The sequence below is a fragment of the Euleptes europaea genome, chromosome 2, assembly GCF_029931775.1.
Source record: "Euleptes europaea isolate rEulEur1 chromosome 2, rEulEur1.hap1, whole genome shotgun sequence".
Taxonomy (NCBI): Eukaryota; Metazoa; Chordata; class Lepidosauria; order Squamata; family Sphaerodactylidae; genus Euleptes; species Euleptes europaea.
This window is the reverse complement of record NC_079313.1, coordinates 70,972,318-70,994,994: the sequence shown is the minus strand read 5'-3', so window position 1 is coordinate 70,994,994 and position 22,677 is coordinate 70,972,318. Positions and strand designations below refer to the sequence as shown.

Sequence of the window (22,677 nt, the reverse complement as noted above, 5' to 3'; positions counted from 1 at the left end):
CCTACAGACAGGAATAGCCTCTATTCAAGGCAGATGTGAGTTTGTTTTGCCGAGAAAAGGAACCTTCCCCCCCCCCTTTCAGAAGAGTCGTTAGCTATGGAGCTGCTAGGACCACCCAAGATGCCCCTGGTTGGTTGGCTGCCTGCCCGCATTGGGGGGGGGGGTCATCTAGGGCAGCTGCCTGCTTGGGGCTTGGTCGGCCAATTTTTAATTTTGTTTGGCCCACAAATGATGTTATAAATATCCAAATGGCCCTTGGCGGGAAAAAGGTTCCCCACCCCTGGTGTAAAGGAGTCGGTGGAACAGAGGGGAAAACACCACCAGGGCAAGAAACGGAGAGGGGGGACAAGCGCCTGCTCAAGTCACTGGAAAGATGAGACGCTTCCTGAGGCAGCGCTGACTAGCACTTTGACTCTCTGGAGCAGTTCGTCGCGTCATGGTACCCTTTCGGTATCTGAAGAAGTGAGCTGTGGCTCACGAAAGCTCCTACCCTACCAGAAAATATTTTTGTTAAGTCTTTAAGGTGCTACTGGACTCTTGCCCTTTTCTACTACTGGTACTCTTTTGGTGATGGAAGAGCTTATATGTGGATTGTTACCTAACCAGCTCATTGGCTCCACTTGAAATTTATCCAACTTTTATACAACCCTGAATGGACCCTGGAAGCTAAAATGAGTAAACTGAGGCTGTCGTATTTTGGTCACATTATGAGAAGACAAGAGTCACTGTGGTAAAAGAACAACATGCTAGGAAAAGTGGAGGGCAGCAGGAAAAGAGGAAGACCCAACAAGAGAAGGACGGACTCAATCAAGGAAGCCACAGCCCTCAATTTGCAAGACCTGAGCAAGGCTGTCAAAGATAGGACCTTTTGGAGGACTTTGATTCATAGGGTCGCCATGAGTCGGAAGTGACTTGACGGCACTTAACACACACATACACAACCACTACATACATTAGTGTTAGGAAAGCACGCTCAAGACCTGATTAATATAAGAAATAGAATACAGCTTCATTCTTAGCACATAGGTGTGAAAGTCCTGGCCCTGTAGAGTGTAAAATCTTCCAAGTATGTCAAATCCAGTGATTTAGTACCGAATTTACAGTCACAGCTTGTTAGAAATTGTTGCTGAGACCATGTGCTTTAGGTCCATTTTGTTTGCTTTAAGATCTTGTTTTAAGATGTAAAGCTTCTGGCATCTAAAGTAAAAATGGCAATATCAGGCATGTCCTTTATTCACTGAGCTCCTTGCAGTGCTTCCTTATAGTATTTTGGCTGCCGGGTGGAATAGTTCCATTTTACAGGTCCTGTGGAACTCCTTAAGGTCCTGCAGAGCCCTGATGTCATTAGGAAGACTATTCTACCAGACTGCGGCCTAGAAAGCCCTGGCCATTGTCAAGGACAGCTGCACACTTTGGGCCGGGGATTACCAGATTACTTAGGGAGTGTAAAGCTCTCTGGGGGGCATACCAGGATAGGCAGTCCCGCAGGTACGATGGTCTCTGTTGTATTAAATGAACTCTGAAGCTCTAGTTTGTAACAGATGAGCACACTTGAAGTGTGATATTATACATATTTATAAAGATGTTGATTCCCTGTTTAAGAACTATAGACAGAATTAAATTAAAGATCTCAGACATGTGAATCATTTCATATTCCTATTAAAAAGCAGCAATACAACTAATGTCCTCAACTCTTCAGGGAAAGATGAATTTCATCTTTTGTCTGGGTAAGTAAATGCCGGTTTGGACACAATACTTAATGCCAGTTTGGACATAATATTTAAAGTCGAGAGCTGAAGTATTATAATTTTGATGAACAAGAAGCTACCTTCTGAAAGTAAACTAAACTTTCATATGTTTTTTAACCCTCCAGAAAATAGAGCAACGCCACCTACTGGCCATATACAGCACATGCAACACTTTCTGCCCAATGAAATGTGCAACCATGGTAGATTGATAGGGAACACCACCAGCGTGGGCTCATATGCTTCACCCTCCACTCCCCAATTCTCACCAAGAGGCTGTGACTGATCACCAGATCATGTCTGAATTAAATCTTAGAATGGTTGTGGGGGGGGGGGGGAACTGATGCACAGAAACTAAACATTTTAAGAAAATATTTTATAAATGGAATTAAAATACAGTATGGAAGTACATTGAAAAATCATAATAAATTGATATGAATTTGAAAATACAAATATAACCAAGTTTCGGTCAGTAACGTTATTTAAAATAGGCTCTTTAAAATTTAATATTAACCTCCCCACCCAAATACATGTGTAATCTACAAAACTGCTTTATTCTTCCTTGAGTGCGAACATGATATCATCTTGGCTAACATTAAGTCGAATTCGACCATGTAGATATTTATTATTAGATTCTGCCAGCAAGAGTCTACAGGCACTAAGCCGAGAGGATATTGCCATTATTTCTGATACAGTAGGAGTTTTCAGGCCTTCAATCCTACACAGTGCAACATGCTGGTGAAATACCTAAAGAAAAAGAAAACACTGTGAAATATTTCAAGTTACAAAGCAAGCATCGATAGGAGAAACTGGATCTACCCATCCTCACAGGCAGTGCTGAAACCAAGTATATTCTTTTCAGAACAATTCTGTTGTATATTCTAAACCACAGGGGCACCAAAGAGGGAAATGATGGAACTGAATACAAGAAAAATTCTAGTGCATGCCTGCTAGATGTACATTGGCAGTCAGGCGTCTGCATCCTACCACTCTGTTTGGAATAGTTCAAAGCCTTCCTCCAGCCTAAGGAAACCCCCCCTCCAAAAATATGGTGAATTTTGTAAAGGATACCTGCTGAACTGTAGCCTCTTCTAGTCCTGACCTGTGAAATTCTGCTATAGTTGCTTTCAGGAAAATTTGCTCCTGCAAGGACGCGCTCCTGAAAGAGAACAAAAAAGTCCCCAAAGGTTAAACAGCCAAGCTAAGGATTTTGTCATTTGCTGATTCGACAAGCAACGTCTTAAAGACTTTCGGTAAAATACCACGTGTTTTTCAAAATACACCTCACAGAAAGGTGAATTAACCATGATTTTGAAGGAGCATATTTTATCCATTTGAAAAGCACTATATTGTTAAAAGTTGAAATTTGAGCTGTAAGATTTCTGGAAATTGTGAAGCCATGGAAAACCCCCACAGAAATGGAAACAATGGAAATTGCGGGGCGGGGGACGACTGAAATATGTTTAATAGTTACTTTTGTATCAAACTTATGTTTACTGCTATAATAACGATATGTATAACACAGTTAGCCTAATAGGCTAGATCCCGATGAAAAGATCTATGCATGTGAGGTGGAGGTGAATTTTAAGTAATTCTCTCCTTGGAGGGCAGACCTCCAACTCCACTCCTCACCCTGGTCCCGGCGGTCCCCCATTTTCCAGAAGCAGCTTTTCAGGGGGCATTTTGGGCTGCCACAGAAGGGAGGAGGCAAGGAAGTCATGCTTTGGTGCATGGAAAGTTTACACAGAACAGTACTGTTTAGCATTTTTATGGAATTTAATCTATAAATGCCTTAATTTTCCACCAACCAAACTGCATGTATGGAGGTAATAAAAACTCATGGACATCTTATTTCTCCCTTGGCAAGTAGTGAGATAACATTGCTCTCCGTCCCCACCCCAGCATGGAGTGCAGGGAAGAGATCAGCTTCTTATCTCTAGCACTGCAAGTGGGGAGGGAAAAAAGATTATTACTTTTCTTCCCTTCCCTCCTAGCTGGTGGGAGGGGGGGAGCAATGGAATTGTCTTCTTATCTCTGCTTGCAAGGGAGAGATAAGAAAATGGATGCTTCTTTGCCCCCCCCCCCCCCGTAGCAGGTGTGTGTATGCATGTGCACTGTGGTAACAAATACAATTGGCTTGTCATCTTCTTCTGACCCCAAGGAAGCAGGTAAGAAGCTGATTAGCTTCTGTTTTTTCCATCCCAAGCATCTCTGATGTCCCTGGAAGACAGAGACTCAGGGAGAAGCTGGGGATGGGTATGATCAGCAAAGTGTCACTTCTCCCCCAAGCTTTCCCCAAGTGCCTGCAAGGCTAGGGCAGAGGAAGTTGCACACAGTGAGCTCACAGATGGCTATCACAGCATAGTAGTCATCAGAATTCATCCCGAAAGACAGAACTAAGGAAACTACAGGTCCAACTCTGGCATTACCTAATTGTATTTACATAGGGTGATGAGAACATTTCATCCATGGCTTCCATGATGTGTGCCATGGTGACCAATCCAGAGCTACTCTTCTGACGAGAGAGTTCACAAATCTCAGTGGACCTTCTGCATATATCAAGGCAACGTCTTGCATCACCAGACAGAGCAGCCACCTAAAACAAAATAATGAAAGAATAAGAGCCGATCCTGATACCACAATACCCAGAAAACAAGGTAATTTAAAAATATTCCATTTGCTCCTTATAAAATCAAAATTTAAACTGGTCACTTTTGACAGAGGCTTTCAAAATTCAAATCATTTGTGAGTGGATCCTGCCGATTCACACAGTAAAATGCAGCTGCGAAGTGCATTTAAAATGGATTGAAAGTGCATTCTTCGGCATATGTGAAAGCACCCAAAGAGAGGTTGAAATACCTCACTAAAATAAAGTCAACAGTTATGGGATTCTGGGACTGCAGCCAGAGATTTCAAGTATCATGGAAAGCATCACTTAGTTCTTAGGATCAGTGCTTTCAATCCTGATGTATCCCTGTAACTATGTTTACCTTTCTAGAAACTAACTGAATAGCATCCTCTTCAAATGCTCTCACTTGGGCCATCCTGGAGGAAACGATCTGCTGTAATTGTTTGTAGGTATATGGCTGGAAAGACATTCTCGTAAGGCCCTAGAATGAAGAAAAAGTTGAACATTTAGTTACCAATACATCTCGAGAATGGCTTAATACAAAGAAATGTGCTACTTCACGTGCCTGAAACTACTTTAACTTCTAGCCTTTTTTCTGGTTACTGCCTCCCCTTCCACAACTAAATTGTAGTATCTTCCTTTAACTACATTCTCACCTTATAGATACAGTTTTACAAACTATACTGCAACCCACTTATTCAAGGCACACAAAGTGATTATCTAGGAACAGGAAAATTCTGTGTACATGGAAACTTAGAGCTGACAGTACATACTACACAGGTTGCAGAAAACCCAGTTATCTACAGAAGACTGATGAACCATCAGGCTCCCTCAACATGGAGTAATTTTATGACACACCTAGAAGGTTGTGCCTAGAGATAAGTAGTGTTGTACAAATACCGTATATACCCATGCATAAGCCGACCCGCGTATAAGCCGAGGTGCCTAATTTCTCCCCCAAAATGGGGAAAAATTAGGCACCCGCGTATAAGCCGAGGGTCGGCTTATAACCCCTCCCCCCCCGCAGGCTTACCTGACAGGGCTCTCCAGCGGCGAGGGTCCGGCGGCGGCGCGGCCCGGGGGGGCCTGGGCAGCCTTCCTGCGGCTGCAGGAGGCTGCCCAAGGCTCCTCCCGCCCGGGAAAAATGGCGGGGGGGGGGCGGGGCAGCCTTCCTGCGGCTGCAGGAGGCTGCCCCAGGCCGCTCCTGGCGGCAGGAAGCGGCAAGGGCCTGGCAACGGCGGTAAGTTTCCCCCCTCCCTCCTCCCTCCGCCCTCCCTCCCTCCCCCCGTATTGACCCGCGTATAAGCCGAGGCCGGCTTTTCCAGCCCATTTTTGGGGCTGAAAAACTCGGCTTATACGCGAGTATATACGGTACTGCTTTTCTATGCAGTTAGCAGAAAAATGTTTTTTCTAAGTTTCTAGAATGGAAAGTGGCCTCAAATCTAACATTTTGCAGTTACTTTTTTAAAAAGCTATTTGCAAGCTGGATACACTTTATCTGCTAGCCACTGAAATTTCCAGAATTAACTTTGCAATAATGTTTTGTTTTAGAATTCTTACATTCATGCTGCAAATATGGGTTGATGAAATGGCAGTTCCTGTATTTGGGATCTATTTCCATCTGTTACCTTTTAGAGTACCCTAACACATCAGAAGAGTAAAGTAAGCCAATCACATAGCAGTGTGGTAGGTATGGGCAAGGAATGCTTGTATGGGATTTGCCATAACTCAAATCATTTTCTGGAGTAACATGTACAGCCAGAATTATCCAAGATGGTTACCACATTTATTTTTATCATACTGATAAGAACCGGCAGCTTAAGCAATAGGTTTTTCGTTCTTGATTGTCCAAGAGATACGAGATACAAACAATTTCAGTTGAAAGTTGTCACACCATAATTAGGTCTGAATAAAGGTGGCAAGTGAATAAAATCATGGAGCATTCAGAATTCTTTATAACTGCAGCAATAAAGCTACAAGGACATACCAGCCTGCTAGCAACTCGGTTCATCATGATTCTCTCTGGCAAATCCATAGTGTTAGCAATGGCCAAGACAAGCAACTTGGAATCTTTCTGCGTTGGCCAGTCAAAGAGATTGTACATCACATTTTGTTTTCGGGTCCACAAGAGGTCAAGCTAGGTCAAGGAAACAGAACACAAAGTTACTAAATAGGAAAATGCAGTAGAAAGATTTGGATGATCTGGTTTCAATTGCAGTTTTGCAGATACCTATAATATTGTACAAGTCATTGCTCTCTTTTGACCTTGCCTATTTGAAACGGACACACGAGGACATACAGAATTGTTGTAGAAGTCTCTACTGTGATATTTCCTCGCTAGTCCTTACCACTGATTTCATAAAATAAAGCGTAATATTAAAAAATATAAACTCCATTGCACTTACATGTGCATTAGTATTTTACTCGCTGTAAATGTAGGCAAGTGCACAAACGAGGGATACTTCCTTCATGCCCCAGTAAAGCCCTCTTTGTAACACAGACAACCTTCTGGGGAGCTAAACCCCCAAAGTTTGCAATTAATACCTAAAAATGTTTCTGGACACTATAAAACCACATCGTCACCTCAATTCCTTAGTTAAACCTCTCATGATTCAGTAAGTTTTAGGGCAGGCCCATAATCACTTCCTTCTAAACATTGTGAGAACCCCCACATTACCTCATCCACTACAAGTACTATGGTTTTCCTTTTAGGACTAGGTTTGCAGAACATCTTCTCTAGCAGCGCTGCAGCATGGGTAGCAGTTGCCTTCTGGTCTGTCAGTAACTGAATGGGATTAAACAGAGTCACGAGATAAAATCTGGGTGGTAAGAGAACAGAATCTGCTCTGCCAAATTTATCTTTCTAATTTACAGCTCTTTTGACATACAAATTGAATGCCACAATTTTGAAATTGCACTATATATATGAACAGTTTGGAACCACATAATCAAGGCAAAATATGAGACATGAAAGCAAACTCAGTGAAGAGCCTTTTCTCCATTCTTTTGCAGGTGCCACAGTCAGGCTAAGTACTTTGATCTTCCCTAATTACAAACTGTTGCAGTGAGGAAAAATAGGTGTACCTGCAAAAAATAGTGCCACTCCCCCCTTCCTGGTTCTTGAGCATAATTCCTCTACAACATTGTTCTTTATCCGTTTAGAGAACTTTTGTCTAATTTATTGCCCTTGAAGGGGACTATACACACAAGATTATTTTTGTCAATCTTAGCCCTCTTCCAGACAGCCATACATTGAATCTTGTTGCAAGTTATAAAATATTTTGTCTGACCTTTGAGATAAGGCCAAGCGTGGACCTAGATATGGCAACAACTCACCTTGGCCTAAATTTGACTGAGTCCCTGCTAGTCCAAAATCCTTTCTTCTGATCCCAAGTTTAAAATTATTCTGAAACTTAGGGACAGACATCAGCATTGTCTTCGTATAGACCAAGGATTCAACTAAAGCCATCCTTAGGATCATTTTAGTAGTAATGTGGGCCACCCTTCAGCTGTACCATGAGCCACATACAACCTCTTCAACTAATGCTAATGAAGCAACTGAATGCATTTCAGATTGCATACCATTCCAGTATTACTTGAAGCAATACACAAGAAATAATACATCCCCCACAAAGCCCCCTTGCAAAACGTTCTACCAAGCAATCAGTGAGCTACTTTCATTGGGCACTTCCTATTTAGTGGGCTGGAAATACATGAGATTGATGCCCAGCAGACTGCAAAAACTCATGGGTGGGGGAACACGACATTTGCTTGTGGGCATTATACTATGAAAGGTTAGCACTACTAGAGGGGTAAGCAGCAACCTGAGTGCTTAGCTGGCTGGAATGCTTTTCCCATTTCTAGTTGGCAGATGACCCGTCTGTTAAAGCAGTCCTAGGTGGTTATTTATTCAAAGCATCTCAAAGGTTTTTGCCCAATATTATCTCAAGCACAAAAATAAACAAAACAGCCACTTACTTTTAGGATCTGCACATAGGCTTGTTGGGGTTCTGTCAGCTTCATGCCATTGATCTCTATGAACTGGAAAGATGGTAGCTCATCATTTTCTGCTTTTTGTTGGAGGCAATGAATGGCTTCATGAACTGTTGCTGTTTTTCCTGTTCCAGGAACTCCAGAAATGTACATGCACCTTAAGCAGCAAAAAAGGCAATGAAGTAAATTTGCGAGTACAAATGGGGGATCCATAAGGATTCTCATGGGAGGGGAAAAACCACCCTAGCCTCCTACTCTCTTGCTCCATCTCTCTCTCTTAAGGGTTTAATGTTATCTTTCCCCCTTCCCTCCCCCTTGCCCAACTGCCGGCCTGCTCTTTTCTTCCTACAAGAAACTCACCTCACCCACTTATTCTTTCCTTCCTCCTCCCCTCAATTTTCCTCCCTAGCAGCCCCTGTACTGCTTCCTTCCTTCCTGCCCAACAGCCATTTTGCAGCATTAGAGTATGCCACCCAAAAATTATTTTGTAGCTTCAAAGTTTCTGTATTTTTGCAGAAATATCTTCTATAGCCCTGGTCCTTGGTTGTTGTCCCCCTTGCAGATTTTTTGATCTGCACGTGAAGAGGAATGATGGGATTAAATAGGCTAGGGCCTACCAAGCACCTATGAACCAAAGATTTAGCATTGCTCTTTATACAGCATATAATAGCAGGCATAGTTTGAACTCTGTGCTAGTACTCTTAGTATGAATAAGCAACAGTTGGAAACATTTGGAGGAAGAAGGTTCTTCCTCTTGAGGAATAGCCAAGAGGGTCAGCATGACATTCTGACCTTGACCAGCAGGAATGAGTAACTTGGAAAGCATGGATGTTTTGCTATTAGTATTTTGTAACAATTTCTGAGAATTAGAATTTTGTTTATATATGTCTACATATTGCTGGCATTTGTACCAATCAGTGAGAGAGATGGTCAAGTTGCGGGCCATGGCTCAGCGTTGCCTATCTCTCCCATTTGCACAGATGATATTATTATTGCAATAAACCATATATCTTCTTGGAATTATTCTCTGAGTTTCATATTTGGATCCAGCCACAGTCTGAACCAATTACTGGGGTTTGGACATTTCCCCTTCACTCGGGTGGGAGGGCAAACTTAGTTATTAGATATATTTGTGGTCTTCGGTCCATGGGTAGGGCAGGTTGTAAACCTCTAGAGTTGCCCTTTTATGCTGCTTTTTGGAAGAATCTGCTGACAACGTGCATATGTATACAGAGCAAGGGCACTACATCCCCTGCCTCACTGCATGTGAGCTGAGAAGAGCAGTAGGATGGCAACGCATCAGTGGAGAGGATTCCTCCATATTTCTAACCCTTTAGTTATTCCTCATTACAGTACCCATCCTGGAGCCTGGCTTGTTTCTGTCCCTGATTGACTTGCTCTGTTGACTAATGTTCTGTCCTTGACACGAGTGAGGTCACAACCTGCCCTTCCTTCCTGCCATGTGACTGTGATATCAAATGCAGCTTTGTGGGGTCCCATGCTGCCAATTAGGGGTTAAAGACAGCCAAGATGTAGGAATTAAACCCTAATTTATTACCTATTTTCTTATAGGCATTGTAAACAATAGCATGTTTCACTGAGCAACTAACAATTAGCTAATGCTGCTGAAGAGCTACATTTATTATGGTTCTGATCTGACAGGTTCTAAAAGCTTTTTTCACAAAGACAAAATGATATGCTTCTGTTTCACATCTGTTGATAAGAAAACCATATTAACACTTATGTTGTATAATGTTATATTCTGTAATATTTCTGTTCAGTCAGATATACATGTATAGATTTCCTCACTTTCTTCCTCTTTGGTGAAATCCAAGCATGCGCAAGCAGCTTTACACGGATCCCAAGAAAATGGCTAAGAGGACACTCACCCTCCTGTCCCATCAATGAGCTTGCTTTCTATGAAGTTATAGATATCCTGGAATTCCTTTTCACGGCAGGGCAAGGACTCTGGGACAGCGGAAACATGCAGCCTTAGATTAAAACGAAAAAGGAAACCTTATAAAAGGTAGTTAAGAGCCTTGCTCTAAGAGATGCACAAAGTGCAGAACAGATCGCAGTAGGAAGTCATCTTCTGCAGATGGTTCTGAAGAATTCTTTTAAGTAGTGCTAGGGCGGCAAGAATGCAGTTGAAATGTTGACTTTAAGCCTTAACACTGAACTCAGATTTTCAAAGTGCTCTCAATGCAAAATCAAACCAGTAAGAAAAACGTGACATCCATTATTAAACACACAACTTTTTAAAGGAGCACTGATGTTACTGTTTAACAAGTTGCGCTTTACAGAACACACAGGGAATATTTCCCAGTGCCTTTTATTTTGATCGCTCTCCCACTTCTATTTTATCAAGAACTTCTTACTTTACCTTATCCGAGCCTCTTCTAGCACATTGGCTGGCTCTTGTGCTGTTTGGATTCGGCTGGGAATTTTGGGTGTAGCGTTACGGGGTGTCTTGGGGGTTCTTGGCTCAGTCTGCAGAGAAGTCAAACCTTCAAAACAAGCCTTGCACTGAATCTAACTAGCAGTACAACTAGTTTCAAAAAGTTTATGCATAAAACATTTAAAGAAACCAAGTTTAACAGAAACAGTAAAGGACTGATTATTTGCTTCTTTCTTGAAGTTCAGGAGGCAGTTAAATGGGGGAAGCCTCTGGTAAGCCTTGGAAAACTGGGAACAACTCTTTTTAGAACATTTAGGTCTAAGGCTCACGTGGATGATTTCATAAACACGTTACTTTTCTTTATGTTTGTAAGACGTACATATGAAGCTGTCTTGTACTTTCGGACAATGTGTCTAAACCCAGATTGCCTACTCTGCATGGCAGCAGCTCTCCAAGATGCTAAGCAAAGGTCTTGTATGACCCTATCTGACAATTCTTTAACTAGAGATACTAAGCTTGAACCTTATGGATGCAAAGGATATGCTTTGTCATGCAGCCGTAGCCCCATCCCAAGTAAATGATGCTCAGGGGAGCACATTATTAATTTCAAATACTAAGATTTTCATCTTTTTTCCTAAAGTTTTTCTTAAATCTATTCCTTAGCTTCTTTTATAAGTAAAAATTCAACTATTATTTAAAGATATAATTATTTAATTGTTTAAGATTATATTTAACTTAAATGTTTATACAGTTTGAAAAATCCTAAACTAGTTTTAGAAGTAGCTCTAAAAAGATATCAATATGCAAGTGTAAGAAAATGATAAAGTATTTTACAGTTATCTAAAAACTTAGATTTTAGAAGCACACAGGTAGCAAAAGAGAAGGGTTTGTAGAGAAGAAACATTTGTAAATTATTCCTCTGTAAGAGCGATTATTTTTTACCCAATTCTAGTAAGTAAAATAAACTGGTTTCACATTTCCCCGGTCAACAAAAATGGCTAGGAGTCATTACAACAAATCTTACTGTTTTCCTTAAGGTTTTGGCAGGAGTCCCAGAAGATTCCTTTCTTGTAATATTTGGAGTAGACCTTATTTGCCTTTTGGGTGTTTTTTGGGGTGTTTTGGGGTGTTTTTCTTCATCATCACTGCTACTGGCATCAGAACCTTCCGCTAGAGGGAAGTCATTGTCTTCTTCTGCATCTTCCTCCCCAGATGAATCTAAAACACTAACAGGGAAAATTGATGCATTATGTAATGTTTAACAGATGAGTTGCAGTAGTAGATACTATCATACAAGAGGTCCCTCTTCTCTCACCTCTTTAATGTTACCAGTTGTCCAGAACAATGTGAAGCACTTATTCTACTTTTCAACTTTATGATGCATAAGACGGTTGTATGAAGACTTTAAGTAAGACGCGGTTTTGTGTTTTTTACAGCTGCTTTTTATTATGAACTAGTGAAACACTCTTGATTATGAGAGGTGTATGGAGGGAATATGGCTGTTACTTGGACCCAACTCAGTCCTCTGCAAATCCACGCATCAGGGAAATTGTTACAACCTCTGCCAAAGGCTCCTACTACAACATGTGGTTCCTTTCTTGTTTGTCCCAAAGGCAGAAGACAGGGGGAAGGGCTTTTTATGTTACACTGCTGAGTTGTGGAGCAGGAAGAAACTGTGTGAGACTCACTGCCTCTGTTTGTTCCCAGGACACAGCATGATAGCCCTCTGTTTGTTCCCAAGACACAGCAAGATAGGCAGCTACCCCATGGAGGAGGAGGAAGTGAGCATAATTCGTCCTTTGCTATCATACATCAGTGTTAGATCCCTTCCACATAATGTGTAGTGTGTCCCTAAGATGGTGTTGATTTACATACACACAGATATAGTTATGCACATTAAATTCTACCATGGCCCACAAGGAACAGAGCATATGCAAACTTTTGCTTTAATTTGCTGAGACAGCAAATCAGTTTTAACCCCCCCCCCCTTAAGCTCTTTGTATTAAACAGAATGCAATGCATACAGGTAACAACACACTTCAAGCACCTCTTCATCAGAGAGGACATATCTGAATAGTGAACTGCCAGCAGCAGCTATGCTGCTATAATCACTCACTTAAGCTGTTTTGCAATTTGAACAGCAGTCCTCTGTGCACATTTCCTTTGAGAACGAAGAGTCCTCCGTGTACAAGTCCTTTGAGAACAAGTCATTGCTTTACTTCTAGTATCTGATTCTTGCTCTTCATCTAGACTGCAAATAAAGAATTACAGATTTTTCTAACTTCCTTAAATGACACTATGGTTAGATCCAGTGACCCATCAGCAGTCTTCCCCACTTCCCCTCCCTCAGCAGCTATTTACAACCTAGGGAAAGTTGATTCCTAGTGTTCCAGGACTCTAATGATGCAACAGCCATGTCGGTAGGGGGACTACAGAGAGAAAGGGATGATATCACCCTTCCTGCCTCTTCTTTCAGTGGAGCTCGTTCTCATAGAAAGGAAGCAATTTCACCCCTTTCTTCCTCCTCAGTGCTGCCCACCAACCTGATGGGCTATTACTCCGCAAAGGTCCTGCAAGTCCAGGAATCAGCTTTCCTGGCATCAGAAACTGGGGGGTGGAGGAGGCTGCTGGGGGGCAAAGAAAGCAAGGAAAGTTCTTGTGTGATTAGATCATTGGGTCCAGCCCACATAAAGATGTTGGCTTTCTGATATTCCATAGATTGATACATTGAACTGTGAGGGTTTCTTATCAGTGGATTGGAAGGCATCCTTGTATGAGTTGTGCCTTCTCCTTGCTCCAAGGGCAGGGCACATGCAATTTTTTTGCAAAGGCTTCCACTATCCCCAGGAGGCACTCAATCTCCCCACTCCCCTGTGTCTTGCCAAGCTTCTGAGGAAAACAGATCCACCTCTAACATAAGTCATAGATGAAGAACGACTTCTCACTGAAGACCTGCAACTGGAAACACTGTAAGACTGAAGAACCTCAGACAGTCTCTGTGTTAACCTAGGGTGTTCTGTCATGAGACTAGGCCACTTCATGGTCTCTTGTTCAATCTTAAAATGCTAGTTCAGGCTGAAGCCTGCAGGACATGGAAAAATTCTGCTCTCTGAGCACCAAGGCCAACCTGACAGTGACTCAGAGGGAGAGATAAGGGAGGATGGAAAGCAATTTACTGGTGCAAAAGGGTCTCAATCAGCCCTAAACATTTCAAGGTAGTCTGCAACCTTCATAACAGAACACAAATATGTTTAGAATGTTTTTAAAAGTCAGTAATGCCCCGGTGTCTTTAGTTACCAAGCAGTAAGTCTACAAAGCCCCAACATTATGTAACAGAATGCAGTCTCTTAAAACTGCATTCGCTCACTGAAACGTAAGAGTTTATCAATACAAAAGTTACAAACGTAGTGCACAGTCGCCTCTAAAGATCACTTACACTTGCTGGTTAGGGTTGCTCTTGAGTGTTGTGGCTTGCTTCTTTGAGCTTGTGGATGTCTTGCCAATCTCATCTCTGTTATTTCTACTCCTTGAATTAATGGGGGGTGGGGGTGGAAGATAGTTAAAAACAACATTTGTTGTTTTAAATTCAATTCAGTCAGTATAATTTAGACCCTGGATCTTCACAGCCTACTGATTTTTCATTCTTACATTTAATGTTCCTTTAAATTCCTTTAAGGTTATTTCAAGTAGAATTGGGTTAACATGAACAAAACATAGTTTATATGGGATAGAGGAGCAAAAAGAATGGAAGCCATTGAAGTTATAAAATGATTCAAGAGCCACTAGCCAGAATCTAAAGAACTACTTTAGGTTGTGTCTAAGAGCCTGAGGATGTCCAGTGCAATTCTGACACTATCCCCCATCCCCTTTCCAGGTAGTAAGAGGTCTGAAAAACAGTTAAGTTTCAAATGCATTTTGCCATGTGGTCTGAGGAAATGCTGTTGAAGAAACACAAATCCAAAGCACTCATTGACACACACAACTAGTTGTATAGTTCTGTGGGTCCTTGCCAATGGCTACAAGACAATTCTTGTCATTCCTCTATGCATGGGTGTTAAAAACAAGTATTTTTTCACTACATAAAGATTTTTGGCTATTCATCAAACTCTTACAAAAAACACCAAAGAAGTTAAGAACACACAAAGATAAGATAACTTTAGCAAAAAATGAAAACCAAAAAAGTTATTAAGACGGAGATAAATTTGTTAGAGTAAATCCTGTCTGTCAGATACAATATATTTTTTCGACAAAGCACTCTTCTTTCCCCCCCCCCACCAAGAATATTCTAAGAGCAACTCCCCCCCAGAAGATCTAGATATTTGAAAACAAAATCAAACTTTTTAAAAAAAAGTCTAACAGAAATGTTGGACGTGAATTAAAACTATGTCACTCACTCTCTGGCACTGTCCTTCACATCAGCAGTCCTGGTTTTCCGAGTGGTATCTTGGTTCCTCTTGGAAGAATATGACACAAACGCATTAGATCTCGCAGATGCCTCTCCTGATGGCTCAATGTCCTGAAACTGACCTTCTTCATCAGTAGGACAGGATATTTTTGGAGGTGAGCCTTTAATGCCAGTGAATGTAACTTTGTGTTTAAGTGGTGAGTGATGCAGAGGCTCAGTGAAGTCTGAGTCTAGAAGCTCAATAAAATCTTGTTCTTTGAACATCCTTCTTGGAATTTTGGTAGGACCTAAACACCAAAAACATCAAGAGATTCTGAGTAAGATTCATTTGGTAACAATCAGTTTTGAACTCATGCATGCAGGGTGCTAAATTTCAGTTGTAAGCAATTAGCAACACAGAATAGAACTTGTAAAGGCCTTTCTGCATTAGTACATTTGTTCTCAGTAAAATTTTGGTCTGTATGCTCCACCAATACAATGGAAGGGCAATCTCTCCAGCATTCATCTACACAACCCCCCCATTCTTATCACAGAGAGACAAGTTCCAACCATCAGTATACCTGCAAATCCCATAAAACTAAGTTTGTTCTTGGGTAAACTCCAGAAACTCAGTGGACAATGACAGAATCTAATCTGAGACTGATTCCGGGCCACAATATTTAGACATATTGATAGTTTTAATATTAAATGCAATGCAAGTGGCATTATAAACAAAAGACTACCACTATTTCAGCCTCACCACATAAATAATTAAGTATATTACTCTTACAAAAAGCGTTATGGAACAAATTATTTCCCTCCAACAATCTGCAATGGTAAAAAGATGTCCAAATTTAGCTGCTAGCCACATGCTAGATCTGAATCCAGGACCCCTTCCTCATGCTATTTCTTTGCATCTAACCCAGAAGACTGAGATATGTTTGTTCAGAGGTCTCAGCATGCAGAATCACAGCATAGTTGCTTCCAGCACAAGAACACAATGTTAGCTATGGCTCTTCATGAATACATGAAGCTGCCTTATATTTAATCAGCCTGTTGGTCCATCAAGGTCAGTACTCTATAGCCTGACTGGCAACAACTCTCCAGAGTCTCGATGAGAGGTCTTCACACTACATGGTCCTTTTAACTGGGACCATTGAACCTGGGACTTTTTGCATGCCCAAGCAGAAGCTCTACCAATGAGCCACAGCCTTTCCCATGGAAGTACTATTGTTCATGCTCAGGACCAGTAAAGATACCAGTAATATCAAGCTGCATCTTCATATCAGGTATCTCCTGTTCAAGGATTTCAGGTGGCTGATTCACAATAGCTTCTTTATCCACAAAACTCATGTTAATGTTTACTGCATGACAGCCAGACAGCCTCCTACTGTACCTGTTCCCAAACAGCTAGTAAAGCTGCAAAGCCAATAGTACAGCATGTAAACACATGCATTCCTCCATGGGAATTGTTCCAGGGTACTTGTGTGTGTGGCGGGTGTGTGTGTAGAAACAAGCTTTCATTTACAAATTTGTGCTCTGGAGTGAAAAGTTTTGAAATTACAGCATCCAAGATAGTCTTGCAAGAGTTATTCATAAACAACCTTTTTCAAGATCAGATAATCCATTTCCAGCTTCCAGAGCCCTCAGATCCACTATCAGACAACAGCCATACCTTTATAATTCAGTGTGTACTTACTGTTTAGCTGTAACTTTTTCCTTGCTGCTGGGGTCTTAATGCCATCAGCCACTCTTTGAGAGCGTCTTTCCTTAGACAGGGATGACTTGGCATTTGAATGTTTTGATTCTGCTTCCATCTCATCCTTGCCACTTTGAGTCACCCTCCCGTTTCTTGCTTCTGCGGAGCAAGTGGTGCGCCTGGGAGTCACTTGGGATTCAGTTGTAAAGTTCACGGCATTAGTCTTCATTTTCACAGAGTCTTTCAGCTCTGCCAATAAGCTAGGTGACAAAGGTTTAAACTTTTTGCCATCCCAAGATTCCCGCACAAAGAGCATCTCTTCATCCTGTAGCACAGTGGGAAGCATTTCACTAGGCGACAGTGGGATAACCTAAAAAGGAAGCAAAACATCAGATGATTGTACTTTATGTTAGAATGTACTATTTATATAGTGCCTTCAGTATTCTAATCAAATATCAGACTTTAACCGAGCCATCATTATGTTAAGTCTCTGTAGTTTAGTTTCTAAAGCATCACCAAGACAAGACACTCTCTTAAAATATAATTCAAACTGAACACCAAAATGTTCAACAAAACATAATAGAAAAGTGAAATTCACAGCTTTAGAATTAACTTTTTGAGAATGATACCAGCTGTTCACAGTCCTCGTAATGTGTATCTCAAGGTGTTACCCAAGTAGGCAAGTCTGGAGATACTGTGTATCTCAAGGTGTTACCCAAATAGGAGAGCCAGCATGGTGTAGCAGTTAAGAGCAGTGGTTTGGAGCGCTGGATTCTGATCTGGAGAACTGGGTTTGATTCCCCACTCCTCCACATGAAGCCAGCTGGGTGACCTTGGGCCAGTCACACTCTCTCAGCCCCACCTACTTCACAGGGTGTCTGTTGTGGGAAGGGGACGGTGATTGTAAGCTGCTTTGAGTCTCCCTTAAGTGGTAGAGAAAGTCAGCACATAAAAACTAATTTGTCTTCTTCATCATCTCCGTCAATTAGTTCTGCATACATTTTCATACAAATTAAGATAGTTCAGGGGAAAAATATATTTTAATTGCAACAGGCACCATACTAGAAGAAACAAGCATTACTATGTGAGAGAGGAATACTTCCGCTTATATAATGCCTGCAACCTGCAGTTTCTGTAAATACTTGCGTTAACTAAGACATTTTTATAAATATTTGCTACCCAAGAAATCAAAAAGACTGGCTGAACATTACATATGTGCCAGTCGTTCTTCAGCAAGCAAGTACTGAACTAACTTATTTGTACAGGAGTTGATGAAATTCAGTAGAGTGATAAACTGCTAGTCCCAAGAACTCAATGGCAGAAACAGCCTGAAACGCAGCAGCTCAGTTGCCATTCCAACAGTACAGCTTTATGCAGAGTTACTCCAGTCTGTAACAGTAAGCCTGACATGCGTGGCAAAGAAGCTTAGTACAGAAAAGTGTCTGACTCACAGCTGCACTGCAGTTTTAGCTCTTGGACTTCCCCAGGAATGCTGCATCGAAGGGTTACTACCAGTCCTACTCTGCCAATATAATTCGAGCACCCCTTACACTGCTACTGTGCTACAGCAGAGAAGGAATGGTATTTCCTGCAGAAAAGTCCAAAGTTCTACTATCAAGGACACTAGTTCTATAGGGATATTTAAACCTGTTTCTATCAGTGTAACAAGTTCATAGTCAAAAATTAGAGGAATGAAAAATAACTAGAGTGGTGCTTTATGCAGAGACTCAAGCCACCCTCAGACATTAAAACATTTCAAAAGACAGTTTAAGGATCATAAGCATCCAGCATCACCATGAACTTCAGAGCAAGAAACCGTCTTTTCACAAGAAAATATACACACCGTGACTTTACTAATGATGGATGTAATAAGTATGTCAGTATCCCATTCAGCAGTTTCATTCAAAAATATCTCCTGATAATCCTCTTTTCCTGAAGTTTTTCTTTGACCAAGAGGTATATCTACAATTCGAGAAAACCACTGAACAATTGCATGCTTTTCCTGAGTATCTGAAACAGACAAAAACATATGCACAATTGTATTTTGCATGAGTAAAAACACTAGAAGGAGCCCCGTGGCGCAGAGTGTTAAGCTGCAGTACTTCAGTCAAAAGCTCTGCTCACGACCTGAGTTCGATCCCGAGGGAAGTCTGTTTCAGGTAGCCGGCTCAAGGTTGACTCAGCCTTCCATCCTTCCATCCTTCCGAGGTCGGTCAAATGAGGACCCAGCTTGCTGGGGGTAAAGGGAAGATGACTGGGGAAGGCACTGGCAAACCACCCCGCAAACAAAGTCTGCCTAGAAAACGCCGTGATGTGACGTCACCCCATGGGTCAGGAATGACTCGGTGCTTGCACAGGGGACCTTTACCTATAAAAACACTAGAAGCACTTCAGCTTGTTCCCCATAGAGAGCCTTGCTCTCTTCTTTGGACACTCTCCTGGTAATCCCTGGCCCAATGTCCATCTGGCTGTTCTCGACCACGCCACAGCCTTTTCGGTGGAGGGAGGGATATAAATATAATAAGAAAAAGAAAAAGCAATGATTTCTTCATTTCACAAAATCTAGGTGGTCTATAGCAGCGTTTCTCAAAAATTTTCTCAAAAATTGTTCACCTTCTTGGAACCTTTCCCCACATCTGCTAGTCTAGTAAGGAACCACTATGCATTTGCCACAGCACTCCTGTGGGTGCACAGAATTTTGAGACACTTTCTTAGGGCAGTCTTTTCAAGTGGAAGGCTGTGAAGTGATCTTTTGGAGCTAACCATTGCCCCCTGTGGCCCAAGATGGCATGAAAGGACACATTGTAACATTCTCCTGTAGCTTTGTATTTTAGGGGATAATTAGATCACAATGGGCGGGGAAAGTGGGGGAACATTTTAACCTTCCAGAACATTCAATTGCTGATTTAAGAGTAGCAGTTTTCTTACAAAGGGATTTCAAGGAGAGATTAGAAAGAGAGACTGCTGAATTACAACTAATAATGAAGCTCAAGACTATCTATTCTCCTAGACTGAAAAGAGATCTGAGATTCCTGTCTCACAACCAGTGCTGATCTCTCCACGCCTTCTACCCCTCTGCATATCACACCTAATCCCCCCCGCATGTCACTTACTTGCTTTTGACATTTGCATGCTACTGCGTGTCTAATTCACTCTTCTCTACTTAAGGACAGATGGACTCACATTCTAGCGGTATCTGAAGAAGTGAGCTGCAACTCAGGAAAACTGCCAGAAATTTTGTTAGTCTTTAAGATGTTACTGGACTCTTGCTCTTTTCTACTGCTGGAACTAATTAGTTATGGTGGGCACAGTCTTTCAAGAATGGCCATCCACCATTGCCAAGCATCAACACCCTCTATGCGAGCCTATCCAAAATGCCCTGGAAAGTGCAGTAGGCAAAAAAATGTGGTCAGACTGGCCTAAATACTACCCTGGAGCCAGTCCAATTTTTGTTTGGTAGTTAGAAAGCACACAGCCTGTGAAAGTACTTTGGCATTCAGTTTGAAAACCACAGCCCTATTGAACCAGACTGAGCCATGCTCAGCCTCATCCCTCATTTAAATCCTACCCGTTACTGAACAGAAAACTGACTAATGACATGAGTTCGCCTTCTCTCCTACAAGTGGTTCTGCAAAAGCTCAAACCTCTTTTCATAATACCTAGCCCAGGCTAACCTGATCTTGTCATATCTCAGAAGCTAAGCAGGGTCGACCCTGGCAAGTACTTGGATGGGAGATCTCCAAGGAATACCAGGGTTGTGGTGCAGAGGCAGGCAATGACAAACCACCTGTGCACATCCCTTGCCTTGAAAGCCCCACCAGGAATCACAATAAATCAGATGTGACTTGAGGGCAAAATAAATAAAGGTGAGCCTTCCTAACTAGCATTGGAAACACGACCATGCAATGCACAGGACACAATTCAAAGAGTCAGAAAACTTACCATCTTCATATAATTTTAGGAGTTTTGCCACAAGAGTCTGCTTTGTATTCTCATCCTCTATTAAAATGAATTCTCCAGGGAAAATGCAGGTTTCAGTTGTATTTCTTCCCGATGTAATAGACATTCCCCTAGAAAACGATAATTATAAACGTTTTCCACATTTCTTGGTACTGTCAAAGAGATTAAGTACAAGTTTCACATCACTTCCTTTCCTTTTTATTTGTTTCCATGTCTTTCAAATCTCACATACCTTTAAAATGAACCCATGAGGATGCCTTATGATGAATCTGACCCTTGGTCCATCAGGATCAGTATTGTCTACTCAGAGTGGCAACAGCTCTCCAGAGTCTCAGGCAGAGGTCTTTCTTATCACCTACTACCTGATTTTTCTAACTGGAGAGGCAGGAAATTGTCAAGTAATTAACTATACCTAAGTTACAAGTACAGTATATGGGCACAGACAATAACTAATTGTCTAACTAATAACTAAAAAATCTGTGCAGCCCCACGTAACTAAACAAGGCAATACCGGTTAACTGTTTAAGGCAAAAAATTGAAGAACACCAAAAACAGCACTGAGGTATTAATGCTTAAACACTTTCCCTATCTCTATGACCTTCAATCCTTTACCCTTAAATCTCCAAAGGCATCATAGTCAACTCAATGGCTTTATCAATGACCTCTTACTCCTGGAACTCTCTCAAGGAATAGCTACATGCTACTAGTACTCCCTTTCTTCAAAACCATTCTCAAAATTCATCTTTGCCACAAAGCCTTTGGCTTAACCCTAAGCCTTATTCTCTACTAAATCTAAGGCCTGGTTTACACATAGAGGAAACCCAGGTAGGAAAAAGATAACATGGAGTGCACTCCTTCAGACTGCAGGAGGAGGATCACATTTTGGAATGCTCCCTTATGGTAAACCCTCCCTGTAAATAGAAAAGCAGTACAGCAAGTGAAGAAATGGAGTTGATCCTCTAGCCTTCCTGTACCAGTTTTCTGCATATGTTGTTTATCAACATAAAAAATAGTTTAAAGTTGGAACCCACCATTTGCAAGCCAAACAAATGCAGTCCATTCTATCAACCGCCTCATTTTATGCATAAGAGCACATATTATTATTACCCTCCCCAATTACCTCCTCTGTATCAAATTGTACAGATCTCATTTTTCATTCATTACTATGTAATAATTAGCCCTATGTTATTATGCCAACCATTCCCACAGGAAACACCGATTTACTTCTCTATCCATATATCCGTGCTACTTATCTGCCTAGGCACAAACCTATAATGGGTGATCTGTAGCTGTTTGTCAAAAGAGATGGCTCTTCCATACCAAGAGTAAACGCGGTCCCCCAAATCCTTGGCGTTCATGTTTCCTGTGAAGAAATAAAAATACAAAATCCTTTTCGTCCGCGCATGTACAAACTGTTACAACGCACACGCATACAAGGAAACTGCTTATGGCGGAAGTAGACCGTTTCGTGAACGCTATCCCCTTCGATCGCCCACCGGAGAATCAGAGAAGGAGCAGAGAGCGCCCCTCGGGCTTCGCTTTTTCTGTGAGCTCCCTAATTTCCTGACCTCAGACCCGGCTCTGGCTTCAGCACGTCGCCCACCGGCAACAACAACCCGCTCCCTGGACTGAAGAATCCTTACAAGTGACTCGATGCGGCGCGCGGTCCCCTCTCCGTCAGGCTGAAACTTCGCGCCAAACTGAACTCGCCCCGCCCCGGAAGAAGAAGCAGAGGCGCTGATTGGGGAAAAAAAAACACCATACCGCCGCCATGTTTATTCCTGGCCCTATGAAGCCCGAAAAGGGATACTCGTTTGCCCGGCGCTAAGATGACAGGACGGAAGCGTCGAAATTCAACCTGGAAGAGGA

The 22,677-nt window shown here is 41.8% G+C and overlaps 1 protein-coding gene across 1 annotated transcript; it reads right to left on the bottom strand.

The window, feature by feature from the left end:
- Window positions 1–2,297: 2,297 nt before the first annotated feature.
- On the bottom strand, window positions 2,298–22,581 carry ORC1 (origin recognition complex subunit 1). Its single transcript, XM_056844777.1, is given in 19 exon segments — window positions 2,298–2,492; window positions 2,817–2,904; window positions 4,175–4,341; window positions 4,736–4,855; window positions 6,362–6,511; window positions 7,052–7,159; window positions 8,353–8,524; window positions 10,257–10,358; window positions 10,751–10,857; window positions 11,790–11,991; window positions 12,882–13,016; window positions 14,202–14,291; window positions 15,160–15,457; window positions 16,849–17,218; window positions 18,692–18,858; window positions 20,791–20,918; window positions 22,078–22,171; window positions 22,412–22,460; window positions 22,462–22,581. Coding segments are annotated over 19 exon segments (2,862 nt in total).
- Window positions 22,582–22,677: the final 96 nt, after the last annotated feature.